General features: G+C 36.7%; 1 protein-coding gene across 4 annotated transcripts; it reads right to left on the reverse strand.

Annotated features, from left to right (window-relative positions):
- Nucleotides 1-13562: 13562 nt before the first annotated feature.
- Nucleotides 13563-25820, reverse strand: LOC125473753 (protein ROOT HAIR DEFECTIVE 3-like). 4 transcript variants are annotated; one of them, XM_048577028.1, is made up of 24 exons: nucleotides 25646-25819; nucleotides 24860-24917; nucleotides 24607-24756; nucleotides 22919-22985; nucleotides 22725-22827; nucleotides 22374-22444; nucleotides 22184-22247; nucleotides 22037-22102; nucleotides 21827-21874; nucleotides 21688-21750; nucleotides 21483-21539; nucleotides 21138-21296; nucleotides 20981-21049; nucleotides 20804-20895; nucleotides 17659-17737; nucleotides 17385-17550; nucleotides 16891-17015; nucleotides 16375-16637; nucleotides 16045-16141; nucleotides 15795-15959; nucleotides 15342-15446; nucleotides 14636-14730; nucleotides 14441-14537; nucleotides 13563-14285 (listed from the first exon to the last, which is right to left on the reverse strand). In XM_048577028.1, exons 3-24 carry the CDS (start codon nucleotides 24623-24625, stop codon nucleotides 14070-14072), a joined length of 2286 nt encoding a protein of 761 aa, XP_048432985.1. In that variant the 5' UTR covers nucleotides 24626-24756; nucleotides 24860-24917; nucleotides 25646-25819; the 3' UTR covers nucleotides 13563-14069. The 4 variants fall into 4 exon arrangements, with proteins under 4 accessions (XP_048432985.1, XP_048432983.1, XP_048432984.1 ...); XM_048577026.1 differs by lacking the exon at nucleotides 24860-24917; XM_048577027.1 differs by lacking the exons at nucleotides 21827-21874; nucleotides 24860-24917.
- Between the last annotated feature and the right edge of the window lie 225 nt (nucleotides 25821-26045).

Genomic DNA, 26045 nt, shown 5'->3' on the forward strand with positions numbered 1-26045 from the left:
AAATATGCACATAATATCTACCAATTCATAAACAAAATTCAATCAATTATTTCCAGCAATACAAAAGGATATGCATAGAATATATGATAGGAGCATATTTAGGCGACTTAGCTAGCGTATTCTTGTGCATTTGTGTTATTATTTCTTAGTTAATGTAGTATTTCAACTCATTTTCGTGTGTTTGTAGGTCCAAAGGGTTAAAGTACCAAGAAAGTGCATTTTGGTGCATTTTGGAGCAGTTTTGGGCACTAAATGGATAGCTTGTCTATGGGCCAACATGGATGGACGAATTTGGAGTTGAAAAGGCTAGAAATCTGATAAGAAGATGAAGAAATTAAACTCAAGACAAAGTGAATAAGGAATTAGCTCAAAAGATGAAACATTATCCAAAACCTTATCTTATCTTATACTATCCTAACCTTATCATGCCTTAATCCTAGCTGCAAGGGAACCTAAATATATATTTCTAGAACCTATTTCTAGAAGCATTCTCTTCTAGAAGTCCCAAATCAGCCACAAAGCACATTATTTCTAGAAACCCTACAAAGGTGGCGCCTATTTGATAGGAGCATATTTAGGCGACTTACTTAGCTTGTTTTCGTGCATCTATGTTGGTAATTCATAGTTAGTTTAGTCCTTTATGCTTCTTTTGTGTGTTTTCAGGTTCTAAGGGCTTAGGGAGCAAGAAAGTGCATTTTGAGGCTATTTGGGGCACTTTTGGGCATGGATTGGATAGCTTAATCATGGAGCAAAGAGGATGGACGAAATTGAAGCCTTGTATGCTCTTTGGGGACATCAAACAAAGGGTCTAGCCCAATCAAACAAATCCTTTGAGCCATGGAAAACCTCTAGCCCAATCAAACATATTATGCCATGCAAACCAACCTATTTTAGACCCATTCTATGTACTTAAACCCTAGCCTTTTAAACTAGCCTTATTATCACTTCCATTCACTTATCACTCACCACATATCATTCATTTATCACTTAACATATCATTCACTTATCATGTCATTCACTTCCATTCACTTATCACTTATCAAAACCACCTATCATCACTTATCATCACCACATATCATTCATTTATCACTTAACATATCATTCATTCATCTCCTTATCATAACCATACACCTATCACTTATCACTTATCACAACAACAACCTTGCACATGCACTCCCATTCTTTAACCCAATTCCTTTCCAACATCTCACATGCATTTCCACCTTCCTACTTCATCATTTCATCACATTCTCCCTCTTTAATTCCACATGCATTCACTTCATCATTACACCACCATTCATTCTTTATTCCACATACACTCATCATCACACAACCTAGCTAACCCTACATGCATTCTTTATGCAACTCTTCATCATTCCACCATTCATTCTTTATTCCACAAACAAGTCACATGCATTTCCACCTTCCTACTTCATCATTTCACCACATTCTCCCTCTTTAACTCATTTCATTATTCATTCACTTTGCATTCATCACTTCCACCCCACATGCACCCTTTATTCTTCATCATTGCAACCACAAACACCTTAAACAAATAGCCATATACATCTCCACTCCTCCTATAAATACCCTTGCATTCATTCATTCAAAAATCATCTCATTCACAACACAACAACACACCACAAACACATTCCTTTCTCCCTTAGAATCCCAAAACCATCTTCCATTTCCACCAATCCTCATCCATTTCCATAATTCCCCAACACTTCCATCCCCCCAACCAACCTATCCTTAAACCTTGTGCTACAACAACAAGGAAGAGAAGAGTGCCTAAACGTTCATACAATTCAAGTTTTGAGTTGTTGGAATGTTTAGGTGTTTCTTTGATTTCAAAGTTTCATTTTAATTCTCTTTGTTTTGTACGTATGAGAAATGGAAGAAAAGAGTGCTTAAACGTTCATACAATTCAAAGTTTTGAGTTGTTGGAATGTTTAGGTGTTTCTTTGATTTCAAAGTTATGAGGAACTAAACCCCCTTTAGCTAGGGGGTGATTCGAAACTATGTTTATGTTTGTAATATGATTTGATTACTTTTAATTACGTTTCATAAGTTGTGAATTCAATTTGTTTAACTGTTTAATTGATAACCTATTTATGTATGTTTATTAAGAATGAACGCTTAATTTTCATGCATGAATTTGACGCTAGAATATAAGTGAATTTCACATAATAGTTATGAACTTATATTCACAAGTAGTGGAGGTTGCTTATAAACAATCGTGTTAAACATATTCTTGGCATAAGTTTCATGCAATCATAGTAACGAATGCCTCGTCAACACTTATAGTTTTCATGATGCTTAATGATTCTTGCTTGTATCTCTATTATGCAATTCATGTAGGGAACTTGTGAGGAATGCTTTGGATTGTCGTATGCAATCATCCAATTCATTAACTTAAGGAAAACTTGACGGTTAATTAAAGCGGACCTAATTAACCCGGGGCGTTGAGAATTCATGGTTTATTGAAATACAATTAGAAATCTTTTTATTATGCAAGTGTAACATGTGTGGAGATGAACCCCTTGGCTAGCATCCATTCATTCCATTTCATCAATTTCATATTTACATTCTATCTAGTTTATTTACTTGTTTCGTTATTTCAATTTTTGTCCAAATCCAATCCCCCTTTATTTTGTTTAAGTCTTAGTCTTTCTTACTTTTAGTTTTGTATTCTTCGCATTAATTAGTGTTTTAAACTTGTTTTTACGTTTTTGAGTCAAAATCCAAGTGATTAACAATCCCTCCTAATCCCCGGTCCAGAACGATCCCTACTTATACTTATACTACAATTGTCAAAAAGAGGGTTTAATTTGTGTGCGTATAATTCTCGCATCAAATTTTGGCGCCGTTGCCGGGGATTAGCAGCTTTGCTAATCCCTTGGTTCTTTTCTTTTTGGTTTAGTTGTTTTCGTTTTAGTTTCTAACTCAGTGTTGTTTTCTTTGTTTGTTGTTACTTTTGATATTTGATCTAGTTCTCTTTCTTTGATTTGAGGTACTAGAGAAGTAAGATATGGATTTTGCTAGTATTCAAGCTCAATTGGCAAATCTTACTTCTCAATTGTCGCCGTATGCCGAAAGGACCACAATGCAGAGTGTCCCTACATTTGGTGCTTCATATAGGCAAGGATTTCAAGCCAATCAATGTCCACAAAGAGATTGGAGGGATCATTCAAACTCTATGTGGTGGGAAGCTCAACAAGTTCAAAGTGAAGCATATTGGCAGCCATATGAGGAGTTCTATTCAAGACCTATGCAGCCACCACAACCTCCTATGCAATATGCTCAATTAAATTCAAGTTCGTTAATAGATTATAATCAAATTCTTAATGAATTAAATTCTTTGGTGCAGGGGTCACAAAATCAAGCCAAGGAGGCTCAACAAGAAGCATATTGGCAACCTTACGAGGAGTTCTATACAACACCTATGCAGCCACCACAACCTCCCCCACCACAATTCCAATCAAGTTCAAGTATGTCCATGGAAAGTGATCAAGCTATGCAATTACTAACCTCTATTTCGCAAGGGTTGCAAAATCAAAACAACCGGATAGCAAATAACGAGAAGGAGATGATGGATATGGAGGAGCAAATTGGGCAGATTATGGAGTTCATGAAACAAATTCAAGAGCAAGAAGTGGATGAGGAGCTGCTAATTGAGGAGGAGGAAGAAGACATGCACACGGCAAGGGAAGAACAACCCTTGCTGCAGCCCCCTAAGCCCTCTAAATCACCCACCACAAGTAAGGACGTCCCAATTCCATGTTATTCTGATGTTATTCCACCCAATGTCCCTTTTCCTAGCAGGTTTTTGATTCCCAACCAAGAAGAGAGTAAAAAGGACATCGTGGAAGCCTTCCCAAAGGTTCAAAATGTTATTCCAATTCTTGGTGCAACACAGCAAGTTTTAGATGGTGTTGAATTCTTCAAAGGACTTTGTACACCAAGAAGAATGATTCAAGAGAAGGTAGTGGCTGGAGAAGATGTAGAAGGCATCAAAGAGGACATTAGACAAGGACCAATTCTCACATGCAATCTGGCCAAGTCCAATATCCCTGAAACTTTAAAGGGAGTGGTGTTTATTCTTGAGTTTATGTTAGAGCACACAGGTAAGCCGCCTCCCCGAATTTCAATTTTCTTTTATACTAATATGTTGTTAATGATCCAGGCACCCACTTTAGAATTTGAACCATTACCGGATCATCTCAAGTATCACCCCCCATTCAGAGATAAATTCCATGTCATGGGTCCTAAATGAGCCTAAGAAGGTTTTGTCCGGCTGTACGACGTTAAAGCAAGCGCTACTTGGGAGGCAACCCAATACAGTAAATAAAACAAAGTTTGTTCATTGATTTTTTTCGATAAATTACAATTGTATCTAAACATGGCAGAAAGATGGAGTCTTCACAAAGGTTGTGTACGTGAGGCCCCACTACGTGGCAACACTCTCGGAGCAAGAGGCATCGGAGCAGGAGGCATCGGAACAGGAGGTCTCGGAGCAGAAGGCATTGGAGCAAAAGGCATCGGAGCGGAAGGCATAGGAGCGGGAGGCACCGAAGATAGATCATTCAAGGCCCCAAACCTTGGTGGAACGCTGGATGACCCAGGAAAGAGGTGCCTCTGGAAGAAAGCTGCAAGCCTTTGACGGTCATCAAGCTCGTCAAGTTTCCTCTTCATGCCTGACGAATAATTGTTGGCAAGCACGTGCAAACTTCGGTTCTCGTACTTAAGCTGTTTGATCTCCTGCTTAAGACTCTCCACCTCCGCCATCAAGGATTCAACCTGACGGGAGCGAGCAAGAAGGCGTTGGCCCATGTTAGACACAGAGCCAGCGCACTGAACACTCAGAGCCAGGGATTCTTGAACGGCCAACTCATCGGACCGTCCTGAAAGTAGCTGACTGTCTTTGGGAGTGAGGAGGTTCCGAGCCACTATCGTAGCCGTTGTGGGATCCGTCATCACAGAGTCCTCATCTGTAAGAGGGCCATGGGAAGATAAGAAAGACGGGCACCATACCTTACCCTGACGAGGCGCGACCGGGTCACTGCTTAGACTCAAATCTAAGCAAATGTTCGATGGGTTGGATGAGCTACCCATTGTTCAAGAAGTTAAAAGAAAAGGGTTGGATGGAGGAAAATCTCGACGGACCGAAGATGATTTTTGGGAAGTCTTCAAAGTGTGCAGATAGAGGTGATCGATCACCTCTATTAAAGGATAGGCGACACAATCACCAATTCAGCATTGAAGAAACACCGCTCTTCAAAAACCGGATTTTCTGGCGTAAAAATCGCCAGCTCTTCAGACGCAATCCAGGCTTTTCAGAAAGCGTGTGCAAATTTGTCAAAAGCTCCCAGCTTTTCAGAAGACGCGTGGAAGGCGAGAAATCAGCTGCACACTTTAGCCGACAAACGTGGGTGACAAAGCCGAAAGCTCCCGGCTTTCCAGAAAGCGAGTGCAATTTTGTCAAAAGCTCCCGGCTTTTCAGAAGACGCGTACCACTTTATCAAAAGCTCCCAGCTTTTCAGAAGACGCGTGGAAGACATTGCCGCATCCGCACTGCCATTTGCCATTACAATTCCTATATACATCAACATTCATGGCAAGGCATACACCCAGAAGCGCATAACTTTCCTTCTCAGCCGAAAATGTAAGCTGCAACCAACCCTCTCAAACATGCTCAGATTTCTCCTTCTCTTGAGATCACACTTTCAAACATGGATGTATCCCCCAAAGAAGATACCAAATGCCTACAGTACGAATGAGGAAGAGAAAACGGTGGATCGAAACATGTGGATTCATTCGCTGCCTCTTCGAAAGCAAAGGTATCTCATATCATCAAGGGCGAAAGAAAAGGTATCTCATATCATGCTCTTTCCCTGTCTTTTCCTTTGTCCTTGATATTACTTGCATGGCAAAGTGAAAGAAGCAATCAGCCGGCACTTGGAGTCTATCTGGACTCTATTCCCTGGTTACTTACCTAGCTTTGCTGAGCTATCCTCTAACCCTCTTCAATACGAATTGGAGAGATTGAACAAAGAAACAGATAAGAGGAGGAAGCTCAGACCTTCGGGGGAGACCAAAGGAAGCCTGCTGCCCAGTTCAAGAGTAGCACAAAGGAAAATCAACGATGGGAGCAGCGCAGTTCAAGAGTAAGCCTGTGGAATCACAAAGATCCAAGCCTCACTGCAATCACCAAGGAGAAGATGGAACGAAAACTCCATAACCAGATTTGCATCTCTAAACTCTTCTCTTTGTTAGATACATTCTGCCATGTTTAGTATGTTTAATTGCTGTTTATATGTTTGTTTGTGTTTAGTGTGGTTTTTAACATTGAGGACAATGTTTGATTTAAGTGTGGGGGAGTTACTAAAGTGTTTTGATGCAAATTCGTAGGGTTTTATCCACCATAACTTCAAATGTTGTTTCTTGCTGTTTTTAAGTGTGTTTAGTGTGTTTTGAATTAAAAATTCGAAAATCACATAAAAAAAAAAATTTGAAAAACATGTTTTGAAAAGCCTAAAAAGAGTGTTTTGAGTCGTTTTTGTGTCGTAGGTCACCTTCCAACACAATGATAAGGATTTGGTTTCTAATTGCATGACTGTTAAAAAGAGTTAGAAACATGGAGAAAAGTTTGATTTACTCTTGGTATATGCTTGGTTATGGTTATAATGTATGACTTCACATGCAATCATAAAAGAAAAAAATTAGTTATGTAACATGCTTGAAGGAAGGAACTCAAACAAACGCTACAACCCTGAGAGACTTGAGCCTATAACGTTCTTTGGAGAGTATAATCTGTGATTTCTTGTTTTCTAAAGTTGTTGCATGATCTCATTATTCTTTGCTTGGTTACTACTTAGAAGGCGTTTCATTATATAGTTCCAAATGCTAGAACTCATGCCCATTTCATTCAAAGCATGTTATTGATTTACATAACATATTCAAGATGAAGTTGTGTAATTGCCACCATAGCCAAATAACCTCACTTCCCATATTTCGTATATGTTGTAAGTTTTACCCCCGTTGAGCTTTGTTTAGCCTTTATTCTTTGTCAACCCACATTATCCTCACCTAGCCTAGTTTAGGATAATCCACACCTTTGTTCTTAGAAGATAGTGAGCATGACTTAATTGAATTCCTTTTGAGTTACATTATGCAAGAAAATGAGTGTGGGAGAAGGAATGCTTGTTCTTAAGTATGTTTTGAGTTTCAAAAGAAAAGAAAAACAGAAAAGAAAAGAAAGAAAGAAAAAAGAGCTTGAAAAATGAAAGAATGAGTGATTGAAGTAAGGGCTCAAAACACCAATTCTGGCCCTAAATTGTCTCCCTTTTGTTCCAAAGTTGAGTTTTCATTCAAAAGTGAATTCTAAGTTGATTCAATTGCCTTGCTCACTATTTCTTTAAGAACCTTTGTTTTCCATATCCCTTCTTTGTTATCCACACGCCCCAAGCCCCATTACAACCTGTGACTTCAATCTTGAGTGTTATGTATTTCAATTGTGGAGTTTGATTTTGGTATGAGCATATGGTGTCACTGGTTCTCGCGTCTAAGTAGTAGCATTCCATTCATGAGATCATATCTAAACATGCTTATTAACTCCAGAAATTGCGTTCTTTGTGATACATATATGTGAGTGTTCGTTTTCATGTTTACATCAATCTTCTCACATATGACTAGATTAGGGTGTGTAGTTAGAAATTCTGAGTGAAAATCAAGTGCATATCTTGTAAGGAATTGAGCAAATTCTCTAAGGCATGTTACTACATTCAAAATATGGTTTTAAATGCTTAAACGTGAACTAGTATATGGTGACTATGATTAAGAATGTACTTAAGTGTGAAGATGACTAAAATCTGTGAGAATGATGATTTCTAACATGTCATGTGCATTGGAAATCCCTAAGACGGGTGTTGGAAGGTTTAGGTTGTGTTTTAAGTGTTTAGTGTCGTTTTGTTTATTTGTTTTTATTCTGTTTTGCTCGAGGACTAGCAAAAGTTAAGTGTGGGGGAGTTTGATAGGAGCATATTTAGGCGACTTACTTAGCTTGTTTTCGTGCATCTATGTTGGTAATTCATAGTTAGTTTAGTCCTTTATGCTTCTTTTGTGTGTTTTCAGGTTCTAAGGGCTTAGGGAGCAAGAAAGTGCATTTTGAGGCTATTTGGGGCACTTTTGGGCATGGATTGGATAGCTTAATCATGGAGCAAAGAGGATGGACGAAATTGAAGCCTTGTATGCTCTTTGGGGACATCAAACAAAGGGCCTAGCCCAATCAAACAAATCCTTTGAGCCATGGAAAACCTCTAGCCCAATCAAACATATTATGCCATGCAAACCAACCTATTTTAAACCCATTCTATGTACTTAAACCCTAGCCTTTTAAACTAGCCTTATTATCACTTCCATTCACTTATCACTCACCACATATCATTCATTTATCACTTAACATATCATTCACTTATCATGTCATTCACTTCCATTCACTTATCACTTATCAAAACCACCTATCATCACTTATCATCACCACATATCATTCATTTATCACTTAACATATCATTCATTCATCTCCTTATCATAACCATACACCTATCACTTATCACTTATCACAACAACAACCTTGCACATGCACTCCCATTCTTTAACCCAATTCCTTTCCAACATCTCACATGCATTTCCACCTTCCTACTTCATCATTTCATCACATTCTCCCTCTTTAATTCCACATGCATTCACTTCATCATTACACCACCATTCATTCTTTATTCCACATACACTCATCATCACACAACCTAGCTAACCCTACATGCATTCTTTATGCAACTCTTCATCATTCCACCATTCATTCTTTATTCCACAAACAAGTCACATGCATTTCCACCTTCCTACTTCATCATTTCACCACATTCTCCCTCTTTAACTCATTTCATTATTCATTCACTTTGCATTCATCACTTCCACCCCACATGCACCCTTTATTCTTCATCATTGCAACCACAAACACCTTAAACAAATAGCCATATACATCTCCACTCCTCCTATAAATACCCTTGCATTCATTCATTCAAAAATCATCTCATTCACAACACAACAACACACCACAAACACATTCCTTTCTCCCTTAGAATCCCAAAACCATCTTCCATTTCCACCAATCCTCATCCATTTCCATAATTCCCCAACACTTCCATCCCCCCAACCAACCTATCCTTAAACCTTGTGCTACAACAACAAGGAAGAGAAGAGTGCCTAAACGTTCATACAATTCAAGTTTTGAGTTGTTGGAATGTTTAGGTGTTTCTTTGATTTCAAAGTTTCATTTTAATTCTCTTTGTTTTGTACGTATGAGAAATGGAAGAAAAGAGTGCTTAAACGTTCATACAATTCAAAGTTTTGAGTTGTTGGAATGTTTAGGTGTTTCTTTGATTTCAAAGTTATGAGGAACTAAACCCCCTTTAGCTAGGGGGTGATTCGAAACTATGTTTATGTTTGTAATATGATTTGATTACTTTTAATTACGTTTCATAAGTTGTGAATTCAATTTGTTTAACTGTTTAATTGATAACCTATTTATGTATGTTTATTAAGAATGAACGCTTAATTTTCATGCATGAATTTGACGCTAGAATATAAGTGAATTTCACATAATAGTTATGAACTTATATTCACAAGTAGTGGAGGTTGCTTATAAACAATCGTGTTAAACATATTCTTGGCATAAGTTTCATGCAATCATAGTAACGAATGCCTCGTCAACACTTATAGTTTTCATGATGCTTAATGATTCTTGCTTGTATCTCTATTATGCAATTCATGTAGGGAACTTTTGAGGAATGCTTTGGATTGTCGTATGCAATCATCCAATTCATTAACTTAAGGAAAACTTGACGGTTAATTAAAGCGGACCTAATTAACCCGGGGCGTTGAGAATTCATGGTTTATTGAAATACAATTAGAAATCTTTTTATTATGCAAGTGTAACATGTGTGGAGATGAACCCCTTGGCTAGCATCCATTCATTCCATTTCATCAATTTCATATTTACATTCTATCTAGTTTATTTACTTGTTTCGTTATTTCAATTTTTGTCCAAATCCAATCCCCCTTTATTTTGTTTAAGTCTTAGTCTTTCTTACTTTTAGTTTTGTATTCTTCGCATTAATTAGTGTTTTAAACTTGTTTTTACGTTTTTGAGTCAAAATCCAAGTGATTAACAATCCCTCCTAATCCCCGGTCCAGAACGATCCCTACTTATACTTATACTACAATTGTCAAAAAGAGGGTTTAATTTGTGTGCGTATAATTCTCGCATCACTATTCCCTTCTAGAAGGTCTTGCCTTGCCTTTCAAGCCATTCCCTCTTTCCCTCCAATATGTGTTGCACCCCTCTAGGCCTTATCCTTTTTGGATTCTAATTTATAGGGCCTCATTCCTTGTGGATTTGGGTTACACAAATCCTTTTATGAAACTAATTGAGGCAAACCCTCTCCTAATCTAATTAACCCTAGGACTATATATATATATATATATATATATATATATATATATTTTTCAGCCACAAATTCGTATCAACCCCTTATGCCATTCAGAAACTCCTTGCCGCAAGCCCTAACCTCCATTCTCCATCATCCATTCAATCCCAACACCTCCATACACAATCTGCCGCACTCTACCACCATAACCAGCCATTATTCATCATCCTAAGGAAGAATACGTCATTCAAAACCCCCAAAACCATCACCCACACCTTGTGCCGCAGCAAGGAAGAAGGAGGAAAGCCCTAGATGTGCATGCCATTCAACTTGGAGTTGCTGGAACGTTTTAGGTGTAGTCTTTCTTGTGTTTTTCAATGTTTAATTTCAAGAATCTTTGCTTTGCGAGTATGAGGAACTAATCCCCTTTTGGCTAGGGGGAATTTCGAAACCATGGCTATATTTGCATTATGATTTGATTACTTCCAGTTGTGATTTCATGAATTGTGAATTCAATTTACTTATCTATTTGAATTAAAACTTGTTTATGTATATGGATTGAGAGTGCACACTTAATTTGCATGCACAAATCTGATGCTAGGATATAAGGAAGCTTCACCTAATCGTTGTGAACTTATAGTCATAAGTAGTAAAGGTTGTTAGTCACAATCATATTAAGTAAATTCTTGGCATAAGTATCATGCGCTTTCATAGTTACGAATGCCTCGTCAACACTTATGATTTTCATAGAATTTAATGATCTTTGATTGTTTCTCTATTATGCGCTTTCATGTAGAGAACTTTTGAGGAATAATTTGATTGCAATGCGCTAATTCCATTCAATTCAATGACATAAGGAAAATCTGAAGGTTAATTTCAGCATACCTAATTAACTTGGGGTGTTGAGGTTAATGATTCATTGAAAAAGCAACTGGGGATTGTTTTGTATGCAAGTATGTCATGTGTGGAGAAAGACCTCCTAGCTAGCCCATCATCCATCTAACTTCACCAAATTCGTGCAAATTTGCCTGGTTTAAATTCTTGTTTTGTTTACTTTATTTTCGTCCAAAACCAAATCTCCCTTTATTTTAGAGTGTCTAACTAGTTGAAATCTGTTTTAGATTGTGTTTTCAAGTGTTTTGAGTCAAGTTAGAACCAAAATTCGTCCAAAATTGTGTTTAGAGTCAAATCTGCCCAGTTTGTGTTTTTAGGCAGTTTTGAGTGTTTTTAGTTTATCTTGAGTCTTGTGAGCTTGTTTTGAGTCTTTTAAGTTGAGTTAAGTGTTTTAAAGGCTAGTTTTATCTATTTGAGTCAGTTTAAAGTGTTTAGCAATCCCTCCTAATCCCCAGTTTAAGAACGATCCATACTTACCTATATACTACAATTGTCAAAAGAGGGTTAATTTGTGTGTTAAGTTAATTTTCGCATCAATATATGTACAGTATGCACAAATTCAACCAATTCATGAACCAAATTCAAGTGTGCCCAAATATAGGCATGCATGGATTATGCATGTAGTATGCATGAATTGATGAACAAATTTGAATCAATTAATTTCCAGCAACCTCTAAACCACATGTGACATCCCACATCGCCCAGGGGTGTGATCCTTATATGTATATTCTCATCCCTACCTAGCATGAGGCCTTTTGGGAGCTCACTGGCTTCGGGTTCCGTAAGAACTCCGAAGTTAAGCGAGAAGGGGGCTAGAGCAATCCCATGATGGGTGACCCACTGGGAAGTTGCTTGTGAGTTCCCAAAAACAAAATCGTGAGGGCATGGTTGGGACCCAAAGCGGACAATATCGTGCTACGGTGGTGGAGCGAGCCCAGCAAATGATCCCCCTGGGCTGGGATGCGACAATTTGGTATCAGAGCCTAACCCTAGTAGCGTGTGTGCCAACGAGAACGTCGGGCCCCTAAGGGGGGTGGACTGTGACATCCCACATCGCCCAGAGGTGTGATCCTTATATGTATATTCTCATCCCTACGCCTTTTGGGAGCTCACTGGCTTCGGGTTCCATGGGAACTCTGAAGTTAAGCAAGTAGCGCGCGAAAGCATTCCCAAGATAGGTGACCCATCGGGAAGTTCTCATATGAGTTCCCAAAAACAAAACCGTGAGGGCGTGGTCGGGGCCTAAAGCGGACAATATCGTGCTACAGTGGTGGAGCGGGCCTGGGTTGTGGTGGGGGCCTGAGCAGGGATGTGACACCACATGCACACCTCAAATTAATATGGAAAAACTTAACAATACAAAACACTAAACTGCACCCAAAATTCCCAACTTTAAGAAACTTAGGTCGAAATAATGAAATTTCATTTCAAACTGTACCTCTTTTTTTATTTTTCCTTTGAAATTTTTTGAAAGGATGGATAACACAATCGCCTATGCTGCGAAATACATAGAACGGATTCAAAAGTTAGCATCGATCAAAAAATAGTGTGCAAAAGGGCCACGCCGTTTAGGGTTAGGGTTCTTCAAGCTAAGGGTTGGGCACCAAAGACTTTCGAACAAAGGTGCAACCTCTAAACCACATGCACACCACAAATTAATATTGAACAACTTAACAATACAAAACACTAAACTGCACCTAAAATTCCCAACTTTAAAAACACCTAGGTCGAAATAATGAAATTTCATTTCAAACTATACCTCTTTTTTTATTTTGCCATTGAAATTTTTTAAAAGGATGGATAACACAATCGCCTAGGCCGCGAATTACATAGTATGGATTCAAAAGTTAGCGTCAGTCAAAAAATAAGGGGCAAAAGGACCACGCCGTTTAAGGTTAGGGTTCTTGAAGCCAAGGGTTGGGCACCAGAGACTTTCGAACAAAGGTGCAAATGCTAACTGGTTTGACAAATTAATCCATTTATATACATGGGCAATTAGGTTATTTCAAGGTGTAGAAATAATCATACTTATGTCCCATTGCTGTGCATTGCACATGCATGCTCTGTGCATATTTCGTTTGTCCTATTTCAATCCTAAGATTAAGAAAAATAATCACCCTTTACAATGTCCCTAAATAATATACAAACTTTACTCCTTGAGAACAATTTACATATTAACAAAAATACAAAAAGGAAAATCAACTAGTGGATAATTGATTTGACAATATTCAGATAACTCCCAAGACCAAGCATGGTTACAACTTAGCAATACAAAACTGACGATCACCGTAGGAATTAATCAATGCACAGCATCATTATCAATATCGATCACTGAAAGGAGGAACTTTAGTAGCTTCTCCAACAACACGAAACAACAAAACAAAAACCCACCTATTACTATTTGATGGGGCTCCCTCACAAAGTCTCGATCACTGAAAGGAGGAACTTTAGTAGCTTCTCCAACAACACGAAACAACAAAACAAAAACCCACCTATTACTATTTGATGGGGCTCCCTCACAAAGTCACAACACCAACCCACCCCCCCTCCTTTTTTTCCCTCTCTTGTATGCGGCACTCGCTCAAAAATGATGCCTACAAAACTATTACCACTGACTAACACCCGTACATTAAGTACGTGGAACACCAGAATCTTCAAACAGGAAACTGGTCTTCGATCGCATTGTTTAAACTAGTTATGTTTTGAGGGGCTGGAGTATTCAGATTCTGTCACTTCCGATGACATTTCACTGCTAGAACTCCCTTCATTCCTATGGCCTGTTGATGCTAGTGCAGGGTTCCTCGGAGGATCATTAGCTGCAGGCTTTGCCCCTTCTTCTGCTAGTCTTTTCATCATGTTCATGATAGTTGGAACCAACTTGGTCGACAAGCATAGAAGCCCGGGAAGCTGTAGGTACAGTATCACAGTTAGAGGTCAACTTCTAAATCACCTTTTGCAATAAGATATTGTGGTTATTGGTATTATATGACCAGTCCTATCTTAAATAGATTGGCAAGGGATGAGGGAGGAGAGATAAACTTAAAATAAAATTTGATACTCACAGCACCATTACGGAATTCACCCGCAATGTCTAGCTGCACCCATAGGGCTTTAACGAGTAAAAATCCCACAAAGATGACGCACAGATACAAAGGATTTCTGCCATGAAGGTATATGAATTTGTGAGAATAATGGTAATGGATAAAAAGGTAGAACACCAGCATCGTCATCTACCTCCACTAAAGGGAAGCATGTACCTTAAAAGTGTCATAAATTCATTGAATCCCAGGATTATCAAGGCAACAATTGCCCATGGAGGTGGCAGCCAGTTGTTATTACGCTTGTTAGCTTCCTGAAAAGTAAAATAGCATAGGAATGGACTAGGTGTGATTATCAGTAAGTTAAACGCAGAGAAATACTAACCATTAAAGAGCAATTGATAAAAATATTTATACCACGTGAATTGGTCAATGTATTCATCTCAACCGTGGTGACATTTTGAATCTCATATGTGCTGAGAAACAGTAATCATTTATGCAAGGCAATAGCAACACTGCACGACTCAACTACAAAATATAAGCCAAGAAGCCTCTTTAATGATTTGTTTTTAACTCTTTAACTCCTAAGAACTGTTCTTTAATTTCTGTTATTTACCAACAAAAACAAAAGGATGTAATATCAAGCTTACTGAGTAATTTAATTAAGAAAATTCTGTCTGAAACTCTAAAAAACACAACAAAATCTAGTAAGGCATTTAGATCAATACAGGTATAAATGTAAAGAATGGTACCATCTAAATCTAAATCTAACCTACAAAGCTAAAACACACTAAAACAATAACAGGCCACTAAATAATGCTTTATAGAAGACAAAACAGTTTATGGTTTCCATTAAGAAAAATAAGAAATCATAGAAAAAGGAAAAAGAGAAATAATAGCCAGCATTACAGGTAGTCTATCATACCTGTGCAGAAATAGCCTGAGAAACACTGTACTCGGTCTCTGCTTTGAATTGCCTCCACAAAGATTTGCACTGGACAGGTGTGATCAATGTTTTTGATGCTGAAATCTGCATAGAAGGGGGAAAAGTCACTAAAGCTATTTGGTGCTTACAGGCAAAACTAAAGGCTACCAGCAGTACCACAGAACAAGCAAACGAGAGAATACATTGCCAGAGTAACTTATGAACTTATTTATCAAATAAGTATACTTAAATCTGAGTGTGTCTCTGATTTCACAGAAAGGCGCAAGTCCGCATGGCCTTCTGGAAAAATACTCAGCTTTGACGCTAAAAGACCAAAAGGGACCAGTTTTTTCAAGGCTTGAAATACCTAAGCTAACATGGCTTTCTAATAGATGGGATCACTGCAACGCAGATTATAAATTCACATGCAAGAAATGAAAAAAAGAAAGCCACCTCTTGCCAAGTGCTTGAAGCCAGTGGGTCAGCTGCTGTGATACTCCTATCTTTAACAGCAGCATTTGTGGAATCCACCAAGGCAAGGGACAAAGTATTCTCAATATTATCAACGTCATCGTCATCCAAACGGATTGCGGCCATAACAGAAAGCAATTTTAAAGACTGCAAAATTGAATATATAGTTAAGGAAGCTTTAGCGAAAATTGAAACACAAACAATAGATAATACAACAGAAATTATGACATACAGCAGAACGAGCGGTTTTGGTAATTGCTCTAATATCTTCCTTCCCAGTCCACACACGTGGCATTGAATCAGAATCATGGCTAAATAATGTCATAAACCTGTAGGAAATTTTAAACCATCAGAACCATGACTAAGTAATGTTGCAAACCTGTGGACAAATCCAAACTTAATTTCCATAAAATAAACTCTTGAAAACATTTTGACCACTGAATGTCTCAGAACCATGGCTAAGTAGTGTTGCAATCCTGTGGGCAAATCCAATCTTAATTTCCATATTATAAAATATGAAACAATTAGACAACTGAATGCGACCATTGAAAGGATTTCCTACCTGTCCTTCATACGAATCAAAACCCTTCCAGCCTCTTCCTTTGTTTTCGCTTCTACCACACCTCTTGCATATGCCTCTAGATTTGCAAGTATTTGGCCCTTAGCTTGTTCATCCATATCAAAACCGGAAAGTGCACTAGAGAGCCCAGAGACAGCTGATTCTGTCTCATGCCGGAAAAGTTTTCTTATTGAGGGCCAGGTCTCACTATTAGCACCATCTAGAAGAGCTTCTGCTGGTGCTGACAATGCATTCTTCAACTTTCCCTGAAAATATAGTTCAATTATCAGCCAGGTCCATTAGACAATTCAATCATAAAAAATATCAGGATTGAAAATCATTTGAGAAAAACTTCTCGCAACTATATCCGACACAATGTAACCAGTCCAACTAGCTAAGTTATTGCTTGAACCCACTTCCCTTTTAATTTTCTTTTGCAGTCAAATTTTGCTTGGGCTTTTAACTACCTGTTGCCCCAATCATTTCACAAGGAACAATGGACAAAACATGCAACTATACCTCATAAAGTGCAGTAAGTTCAGATAGCTTAGCAGCATGAACTGAAGCAATATGGGCTTCTATATCACGTTTAATCTTATCCCTTACTTTAGATGTGTCCCAGTTTGCTAGTGTGATAACAGCATCTGCACAAAATGTGTGAATACCACATTGTACTTTAGAAGCATGTAAAACTCAAATCTGTGGAGCCAAATCCAAAATCTGTTATTTTGAAGTCTCGCCCTTAGAACACATTTACTCAGCAGGAAGCAACAGGTCACTCAACTTGTACTTGAATGTGTTCTAAAAAGTGACTTGTGTATTCTTCGCTTCATCAAATTAAAGGCTTCTCATATTTTGTAATTCAGTTTTTCGGAGTGTACATTCCAAATTGTAAATTGTTCACATATTCTTCACTTCATCAATTTAAAGGCTTCTATTATTTTGTAATTCAGTTTTTTATTTTATTTTTAGTTTCCAAATTTAGCTAAAGGAATGGAATTCCCAAAACACACCTGAACATCCTTCATCAAACTGAGCCATAAAGGACTCGGAGCAATTATGAGCAGCCGCTGAAAATCCCTCCCCACCACTCAAGGCCTTATCAAATGCTTCCTTGAACTTATCCAGAGTACCAGATCTTATATGTCCCAGCAAAGCTTGGAACGCAGGTTGTACAAGCTAACAGAAAAAAATAAGAGAAGGAAAAAAAAACATAAAAAGTGACTAAGCGAAGACATGAGTAAGATCGAATTGAAACTCAATTTATATATATATCGGGATTATTACTTGCAGCAATTTTTCTTCAAGCTGCTTGCGCTTCCCAGTTCTAACACCTTCATCAAAATACGTAGCCTCTGCATCATACCTAAAATTGCACAAATAAACATATTAATCAACTAAATACAAAGAACTATTCAGCCACACAAGTCAAAAGGTGGACTGCAACGGAAACTTTAAACTGCTCAGTATAATTAAAGCGAAGGAATGTCATTCGCATATTTCTGACAAGAAATTTAATGAAAATCTGAATACAAATTGACATATCAGTTGTGTTGGATAGGCACCATACTGATGTGTTGATACCAAACTATTTACTTTACCCTATTCTTAGTTATAATTTATTGGATATTTTGGATGAATTTCGATACTTTGTTGTAAATTTCAATAGTAGGACATGCGAATCTACTTTGGACATAAAGCGATGAAATAGATGAACTTTGGAGTAATTCCAATTGGAGTGGGTTTGCATGTGGTGAAGAAAAGAAGGCCTAGTGCGCAACTTTCCCAGATTGACGTTTTTGGACTTTTGGACTTTTGTTGGGACATCTCAAGTAGACATGGCAATTTCTTACACGACACGAAAATAACGGGTTTCAAGTCAACACAATAACTAATCGGGTCACATGATAAGAACCCGTTAATAGCGGGTGCTTAACATGTTTACATGAGAGTGACACGTAGGTAACCTGTTTCGACACGATAAGAAAAAAGTTATTTTTGATGATTTTAATTTTTTAAACTACAAAACTTACTATAAAATATAATAGATATAGCGGATATGTCATATGTATATATTGTTTATTAATTATTATTGTATCATTATTCTACTCACCATAATTCATAAACCTTAAATTTAAATTTAACCGTCCATTGTAGCTTAAACTTCATTCTACTCACCGAATTTCATTTTTTAGATTTTCTTTTTTGAAAAGTGAACTTTTAGCAAATGTAGAAAAATGAACGGTTCAAACCATTGATATGACATTCCAATATTTACAGTTAACTAAAATATGAGTTTATGTTATATAGTTTCTAAAGACCTTATAAACTTCGAGCTATATTTTCACAAATGGTAAAAACTTTGAACATAATATCAATGATCAGAACCGTTCATCTTCCTGCATCCTCTAAGAGATCATGTTTTCAAAAAAGAAAATCCAAAAAAAAAAAAAGAAACAAAATTTGATGAGAAGAATGGAGCGTAAATATAAACGACAATCAATGGTTAAATTTAGATCTATAGTTTATGGAATATGGAAAACCTTAGTGAAAAACCCTTGAAGACAATATATCAAGCCAAAGTTTCAATACTGTTTCCCTTGATGATTGATGAAAATTGAAGAGTTTTATTATCAAAAACGTGCAACGTTCCTCAACCTTGAAACACAACTCTCTTCATTTTGCATATCTTTGAACATTTGTATTTTGTAGTATGCACTAACTTTTTTCATTAGGCTCTTATTTTGGGGTATGTAAATTGGAAAGACAAAATTTTTTTTTTTATGTTTTGAAGTAATATTTATGTGACAATGTGGCATGTATATACTAATTTAGTATTATGTTTTGCATTTGTTTTAGGTCAAATTATGTTTATCATTTTCAATATTTATTGATTTAATATATATTTTTCTTAACGGGTAACGGATTGGGTCATATTACCTGATAATATTAACGGGTCAATTTTGGGTCTGGTCATATTACCCGTTTATTTTAACAGGTGTTACACGAAACGACTCGTTAAACTATCGGGTATGACACGAAAACAATACAGACATGAGAAACACAACACGAATGCTAGGTCTAGTCTGAAGCTTTAAAAGACATTTTGGGACCAAATCGGAGTTGATTTGGTCGGTCGAAAGTCTGATTCTTTCTACAATCCGAATTTGACTTTAAATAGGAAACCTTTTATTTATTATTTATTATTTATTATTTATTATTTATTTAGATTTCCAGATTTATTAAAAAGCCTTGTTTAGGTAGAATAAGGAATAAAACACTATAAATATTGAGTATTGTGTATTAGGGTTCTATCCGCACTACTTTAGAGAACTTCGTTAAGCTTTGGCAATTTGTATTCTTCTTTCAAGGTGTTTTCTATCCACTCTTCTAATAATCTTTTTTTTTTCTTTTTTAATATAATTCATTTTGCTAGGGCAAGACCACGAGCCTTAGCATGAATATGTAGCTTTATTGAATTGCTTATGACTTTATGCATATCGTGTTTAAACTATCTATATGTCTTGATGACTGGCAACCATTAAGATGTTTAGATAAGTTATTTGATGCATTTGGTCAAAATATCACCGGAGGATTGAGTAGGGCTTCTTGTGGTTGATAATTGTAATTCACTTAAGGCGAATATCACGCTCTTAATGGTTGCATGGTTTTTCAAAAGGTTTTCACAAAGTTTAATGCGTCTTGCATGTTTACATTTGATCAGACATATTGCATGTTAGATATACGTTCTTACTTGAATATCACGAGAATATGATAAGGAAAACCTAACCTTCAAAGTTGCATGTGTAATTCATAAGTAATTGGTAAAACTACATAGGATTGTTATTGGCGACGGCTAAACCCTAGGGCTTTTTGCATTTGATTTTTCCAAAACTATTTTATTTTCTCTTTGTTGCCAAGTTTTCATTAAAATCAATTTTAATTATTTTATGTCTTTTTATTTTAATTCACAATTCCAAAACTTTTTCAAAACTTGTTTTAAATGATTAAATAGGTTTTAAATACAAGTTATTCATATCAATCCTGTGGAGAACGAACTTGTTTGAGCCATTTATACTACAACCCTTGTTCTCTTGCAAGTATTTTTAAGTATTTTTATCCCTACTTTTGCAATTGGTAAAAATCATATCGCATACCAACAAGCCTTCTTCTTGTAAGCAGTAAACTAGAACTTCTAGTTCAATTAAGTGAGGCTCACTTAAGAGTCTTATGCATCATGAATTCTAGAACCTAGATGCAAGTGTCTACTCCAAACCTAACATGACCATCAAAGTAAATTCTAGATGTTCACTGAAAGTGCATACTACCTAATTAAGAGGATACTCACAAAACAGTTAAAGAACTTCTCTCTCATTAGATCAAATTGTATCCTAAAGCTATAATGCTGAGAGAAACAGATGAAGTTACTTACTCTGAAAGACAAGTGTCAAGGATTGAATTGAGCTTCTTCCCAAAGCCAGAAATAGGACCAGACTGAACAGCCTCATTCAACTCATTCCACTCCTGTGATAATTAAGGAGTTCAAGGGCCACAAAAATTACAACATCAACTTTAAGAAGAAAAATGTGGTACTGTGAAAAATAGGTACCTCATTTCCTGCAAAAGCAGCATACTTCTCATTTGCAATTTCTTCACAACGTACAGTAGCCACCATGACCTACAGTGAATGAACAAAAGATGACTAAATAAAAACAGCATGCATATGACATGAATGTCATAAGTGAAAAATATATTCGCAGTGTTACCTTGTGGGCTGGAAGATCAAGATCTTTGTTTTCTTTGATGACTTTCCATATCTGTTGTGCACTAAACGAAAACCCTGAAGCAGGAACTACCCCCCGTCGGTCTCCAGCAAGACCACCGGGTGCAATAGAATGATAAAATCTCTGTCTCAAGCTAGTAACCTTAATTTATAAACATAGGTTACCAAAGAACGAAAACAAAAATGTTAGATAAATGTATCTAGAGAAAAGCTAAAGTTCTTTGTACACCAAGAACAAAGAAGCAAATATTAATTTTTTTAATTTGACCTGTTGTACAAGACCAAAAAGAATTCTATGAGGTCAACAGACACACATATGCATATATACCTGCTCCTTAAATTGCTCTTCTTTTTCTTCATAACTTGAAAGAGCAACAACCTCAACCTAACCATTCAATCATCAAAATATGTCGAAAACATGGTTGATAGTTTTCACCACAGTAACATCAAATTGCTGCCATTCTTTAACAGTTTATGCCACAAAAATAAGCACATCTCTATGCTCATATGTCAGAAAAGTATTGACATCTTACATTAAAAAATTCACTTAGTGGAGTTTCCCTGTGGGCTTCGGGCTTAGGAACAGAGTCCCATATCTGCAGCAAAGGATCGAGAAGGTTGAAAATAAACATCAACATAAGTCAGAAAATAACAAGGAAACAAATCACTTACCTTCTGAATGTCTTCTCTAAGAACAGGTTCTAAATTTTCCAATGGTGTCTAAAAAGAGACAAGGATACTATCAAAAACTCAAGCCAGATTTGAAAAGCCTTGCGAAGAAACAAAGCGATGTAGCATAAACTAAAAAATGAATAATAAATGCAAAGTAAAATTGGCCTTATCTCAAGCTACGACATAGAACGCTAAAAGAAAAGAACTAACCCTTGTTTTATCACGGATGACAAACATCAGAGTTGTTTTACGTGGGCTAAATAATCGCATCATCACCTGTGAAGCATAAAGTTTAAAAAATCAATCTTATGAAACTTATACTAATTGCTTAAACACGAAAGCTAGGTATAAAAATACTTGGAACACAGTCTTCAGGAGAGGCTTGTTTGCAGCTTGCTCACGGCCAATATCATGGCACCACCTGGTTGATAAAAATTGCTTCAGAGATTAACTCACAAAGACTATGAAAAATGAAATCCCAAACAATATAATAGTTAAAAGAAAAGTGCAGAGAATAAATACATATTTCAAAAGGGAGAAAGCTCACATGTTTATGAGCACTATATCTGAAACAGCAAGAGCAAAGAGGGCACTCTGCTTCTCGAACACAGTATCATCCTTTAAAAGAAATGCGATTAATAATAATCAAACAGTTATGTCATTTCTTCTCCACCTGTACTCTAAGATTCCATTTCAAAATACTTGAACCTTGAAAAAGAATTTTCACAGAATAATGCATTCTGGTAAAAGTTGGATGGAATAGTTAATAAAGACTAAGAACTTTTGAGAATCCAAGCACAAGGGCGTGGAGGAATATAAACAGGGAACTGGTAATGACGATTAAATCTAAGTACAACCATAAATCAAAATTTAAAGAAAACTATAGTGGGGTGTCCACCTCTCCTCGTTCTCTTCCATCAGTACCCTCTAAATCCATTACAAGAGTGCAAGGCTCAATGCCAGCGCATTTTGCAGCCCAAATACCTTTAGTTGTTTGTGACCTGGAAAAAAAAAACATGTGCCAATCATATTACTGGTCCATAAAACAAAATATAACTAATTTATTTCAGATTGAGCATCATGAGAACTTGCCTTCCTCTAAAAGCATCCATCTCGCGAAAGTTGGTAGCAAATAAATGATTTAATAATGTGCTCTTCCCTGGCCAGACCATTAGTAGAAAAAAAAAAAAAAAAAAATTAAGGGAAACCTTAACATATCATATCCTGTGACTAAACCTTGGTTCTGGTCCCTAGTCAACCTGATTGCTAGACGAAACCTTATTTGTTTAAATAGTTTGATCCAGGTCGCTAGCATCATTTAAGGGATTTAACTCATGCATTTATGCATTCAATATCCTACAAATTATGAAATTTAAACAAACTTACAATATAACAATTACTTAGAAATGAACAATAGGGTAATATTCTTCTTCACATAATTCTACCGTAAAAATAAGGTACCCGCATAATTTTTTTATTTTTTTTGATCCATACCCACATAATTATTAACATAGCATAAGAAATAACTATTGATATATTTTAAAACATAAATACATATAATTATGGGTACATTCACAAAACAATATGAGTACAAATTAAATTAAACATATAGGTACATATTAAAATTCAAAATTATGGGTACAAATTACAACTAAAAAGAATATTGGTATAAATTAAAAAAATGATACAAATTATAAATATAAATATAAATATATAAAAAATACTAAAAAACAAGGTTCTAGAAGACGCTAGGCGCTAGTCGAGCCGTGGGTTGGGGTCTAGCGCCTAGGCAGACTAGGCAGATCAAGTAAATTTATTATATATTGTGTAAATAAGTACCTCTTTATACTTTAAAAAAAAAAACACACACACATAATTGGATTGTGATACATCAATTGCAAAATAAAATGACATATAGATTATAAAGTATTAGAACATATTGAATACATGGGGAACAAACATATAATACATGTTCATCCAAGTATTTAATAAGTCTCTTATATTTTATTGACAAAATAAAATGCAAAATGAACACTCTCAACAAGAGAGAGAGAGCCAAACAACCACCCCTACCCAATCCAAACCACAACAGCCAATACATTTCCCACTGTACCCCTACAGCCCTCCTCTATTTCCTCCTCCTCCTCTCCTCGTCCTCCTCCATCCACGCCCTCAACATCTCCACCCTCCTCTCCCCCTTCCCTGACCTCTCCTCCTTCGCCTCCCTCCTCAACTCCTCCATCTCCTCCGACCTCCTCCCCCACTCCTCACTCACCCTCCTCGCCGTCCCCAACTCTTTCCTCTCCTCCACCTCCTACCTCACGATTTTCTGTCTAAGTGAGAGTAGCGACCTAGGCGGTCTAGATGGGCTAGGTGGGCGCCTAAGCGGGCTCAACGGACGCCTAAGCGGGTCTAGGTGCACTTTCTTAATTTTCAAACACCTAGAGACTAATCGGAGCGGTGGCCAGCTGGCTAGCACTGGGATTTATTTGAAAATGATTAATAAGTTGAAAATGATTAACAAGTTTTTCATTTTTAAAATTGACATATAATGACTTGTAAATAATTTAATATTCAAATAATAACATGGAGAAAAGGCACAGGACCTTGATCAAAAATGAAAAAGGAAAAAGGTTTCGATTAATGAGAAAGAAAAACGAGGGATGGGAACCTAATTTATCCTTTAATAAAATACACTTCATCATATGTAAACCATCAATAAAGTAACCAGGGAAAAATGAAGACTTGTATGCTATGCTTGAAACGATAAGAATGCATACCACTACTTTGTGGGCCCATAATGGAGACAACCGCATAAGAAAGCCCGCATTCAGGCAATTTTGCCTCCTTGATAAACCGGTCAATTCCGCTGACATTGAATGTACCATCCCCGTCGATAAGCTGAGTAGAACAGCACTCCTCACTTTTTGCTGGATGAGAGTGTGCTCAAATGTTAAGATAAGAAACAAAATCCACGGATTTCAAAGCTACAAAACATCCTAAAGAAACTGATCAAACAATTAATCTGCCGACCAACACATTAGGTTTGCTGATTCAAATATCATCGAAAGCATTTACCAAAAACCAAAATCTGCAAAGACAAAGTGTAAAATCAATCAAAATAGCTACCATTTTCTCACTGCTCTTAAAATTTCATCCAATTGTATATATTTCTGCATGCCTTTTGCATGTATCACAACAAAAACATAATTTTTGTAGTCTTGAATTTAGAAAAGGTAAAATTTCGACACTGATCTGCAAGTTTCATGCTAATTAACCATACCCCGATATTACATTGCTGAAGACAAAGTTAAATCAATTACATTTGTGTTACAAATTTTTCTAGCTCACCTCAACTAAGCCAAAAAGAATCCCATAACCCACAGAAGACCATCGAATTACATTTCTGGCGTCTCAAGCTAAACTCGATAAATAAATGAGAGAAGATTTTGTTATATTTTCCTACACTTTCTGACTAACAGAAAAAAGAAATGGGATTTTACGATCAATCATTTCCCCTCAATGTACCATTTCAAAACCCCAAAATTTGCATCCAACTGAGGCAAAATCAGGACTCAATTAAATTATAAAAACATGAACAGGTAAACACAAAAACTGAAACCCAATGCAGAAAATGCTAAATCCCCATGACCGCTCCAGGTATCACAATCAGTAAACGTCTGAAATTGATGGCAATCAGGTGCTAAATCGCAATTAATTAATGAAAAACGGAAAATTAAACAAATGAATAAATAAACGTCTGGTTATAATTATGATTAGGGTATATAAATCAGATGGATCAGAGGAATGAGAAGGTACCCATTTGCGGGTGAGATTGGCTTCGACGAGATTGTGATGACGGGCTTCGAAATGTGTGCGAGACAGAGAGAAAGAGAACGATTAGGGGACGGGAGAGAGAGAGAGAGATCGATCTCAGAGGAGACAGAGAGAGATGTTTTCTCAAATAGTGGGCGTGACTCTGTCTCCTTTGCTCCTCTAATTACTTTTTGCTAAATCAGTTTCCTTCTTTTTCCTTTTTTTTTTTTTTTTTAGTTCTGCTAAATGTAAAAACGAATTTGAACGTAAGAAAATTTTATTTGATCCCATCTAATTTTTTTCTATATTTAACTTACTTTCTTCATCCATATATTTTTTTTTTTTTTTTCAAAAAAACATCTTTTGCCCCTCTATAGTTGCATATGCCATAAGGGATTAGCAT

This window comes from the organism of the source record quoted next, unplaced genomic scaffold (assembly GCF_019419815.1).
Source record: "Pyrus x bretschneideri cultivar Hongxiangsu unplaced genomic scaffold, Pyrus_bretschneideri_v1 Contig95, whole genome shotgun sequence".
In the NCBI taxonomy this organism is placed as follows: Eukaryota; Viridiplantae; Streptophyta; class Magnoliopsida; order Rosales; family Rosaceae; genus Pyrus; species Pyrus x bretschneideri.

Excerpts from the sequence above, each read along its gene's own strand:
- LOC125473753 (XM_048577026.1), bottom strand. Across the intron at positions 21,297-21,482 it reads AAGAGCAATTTAAGGAGCAG|GTTACTAGCTTGAGACAGAG; the intron begins GTATATATGCAT and ends TTATAAATTAAG. Across the intron at positions 14,538-14,635 it reads GAATTTATGACACTTTTAAG|AAATCCTTTGTATCTGTGCG; the intron begins GTACATGCTTCC and ends CCTTCATGGCAG.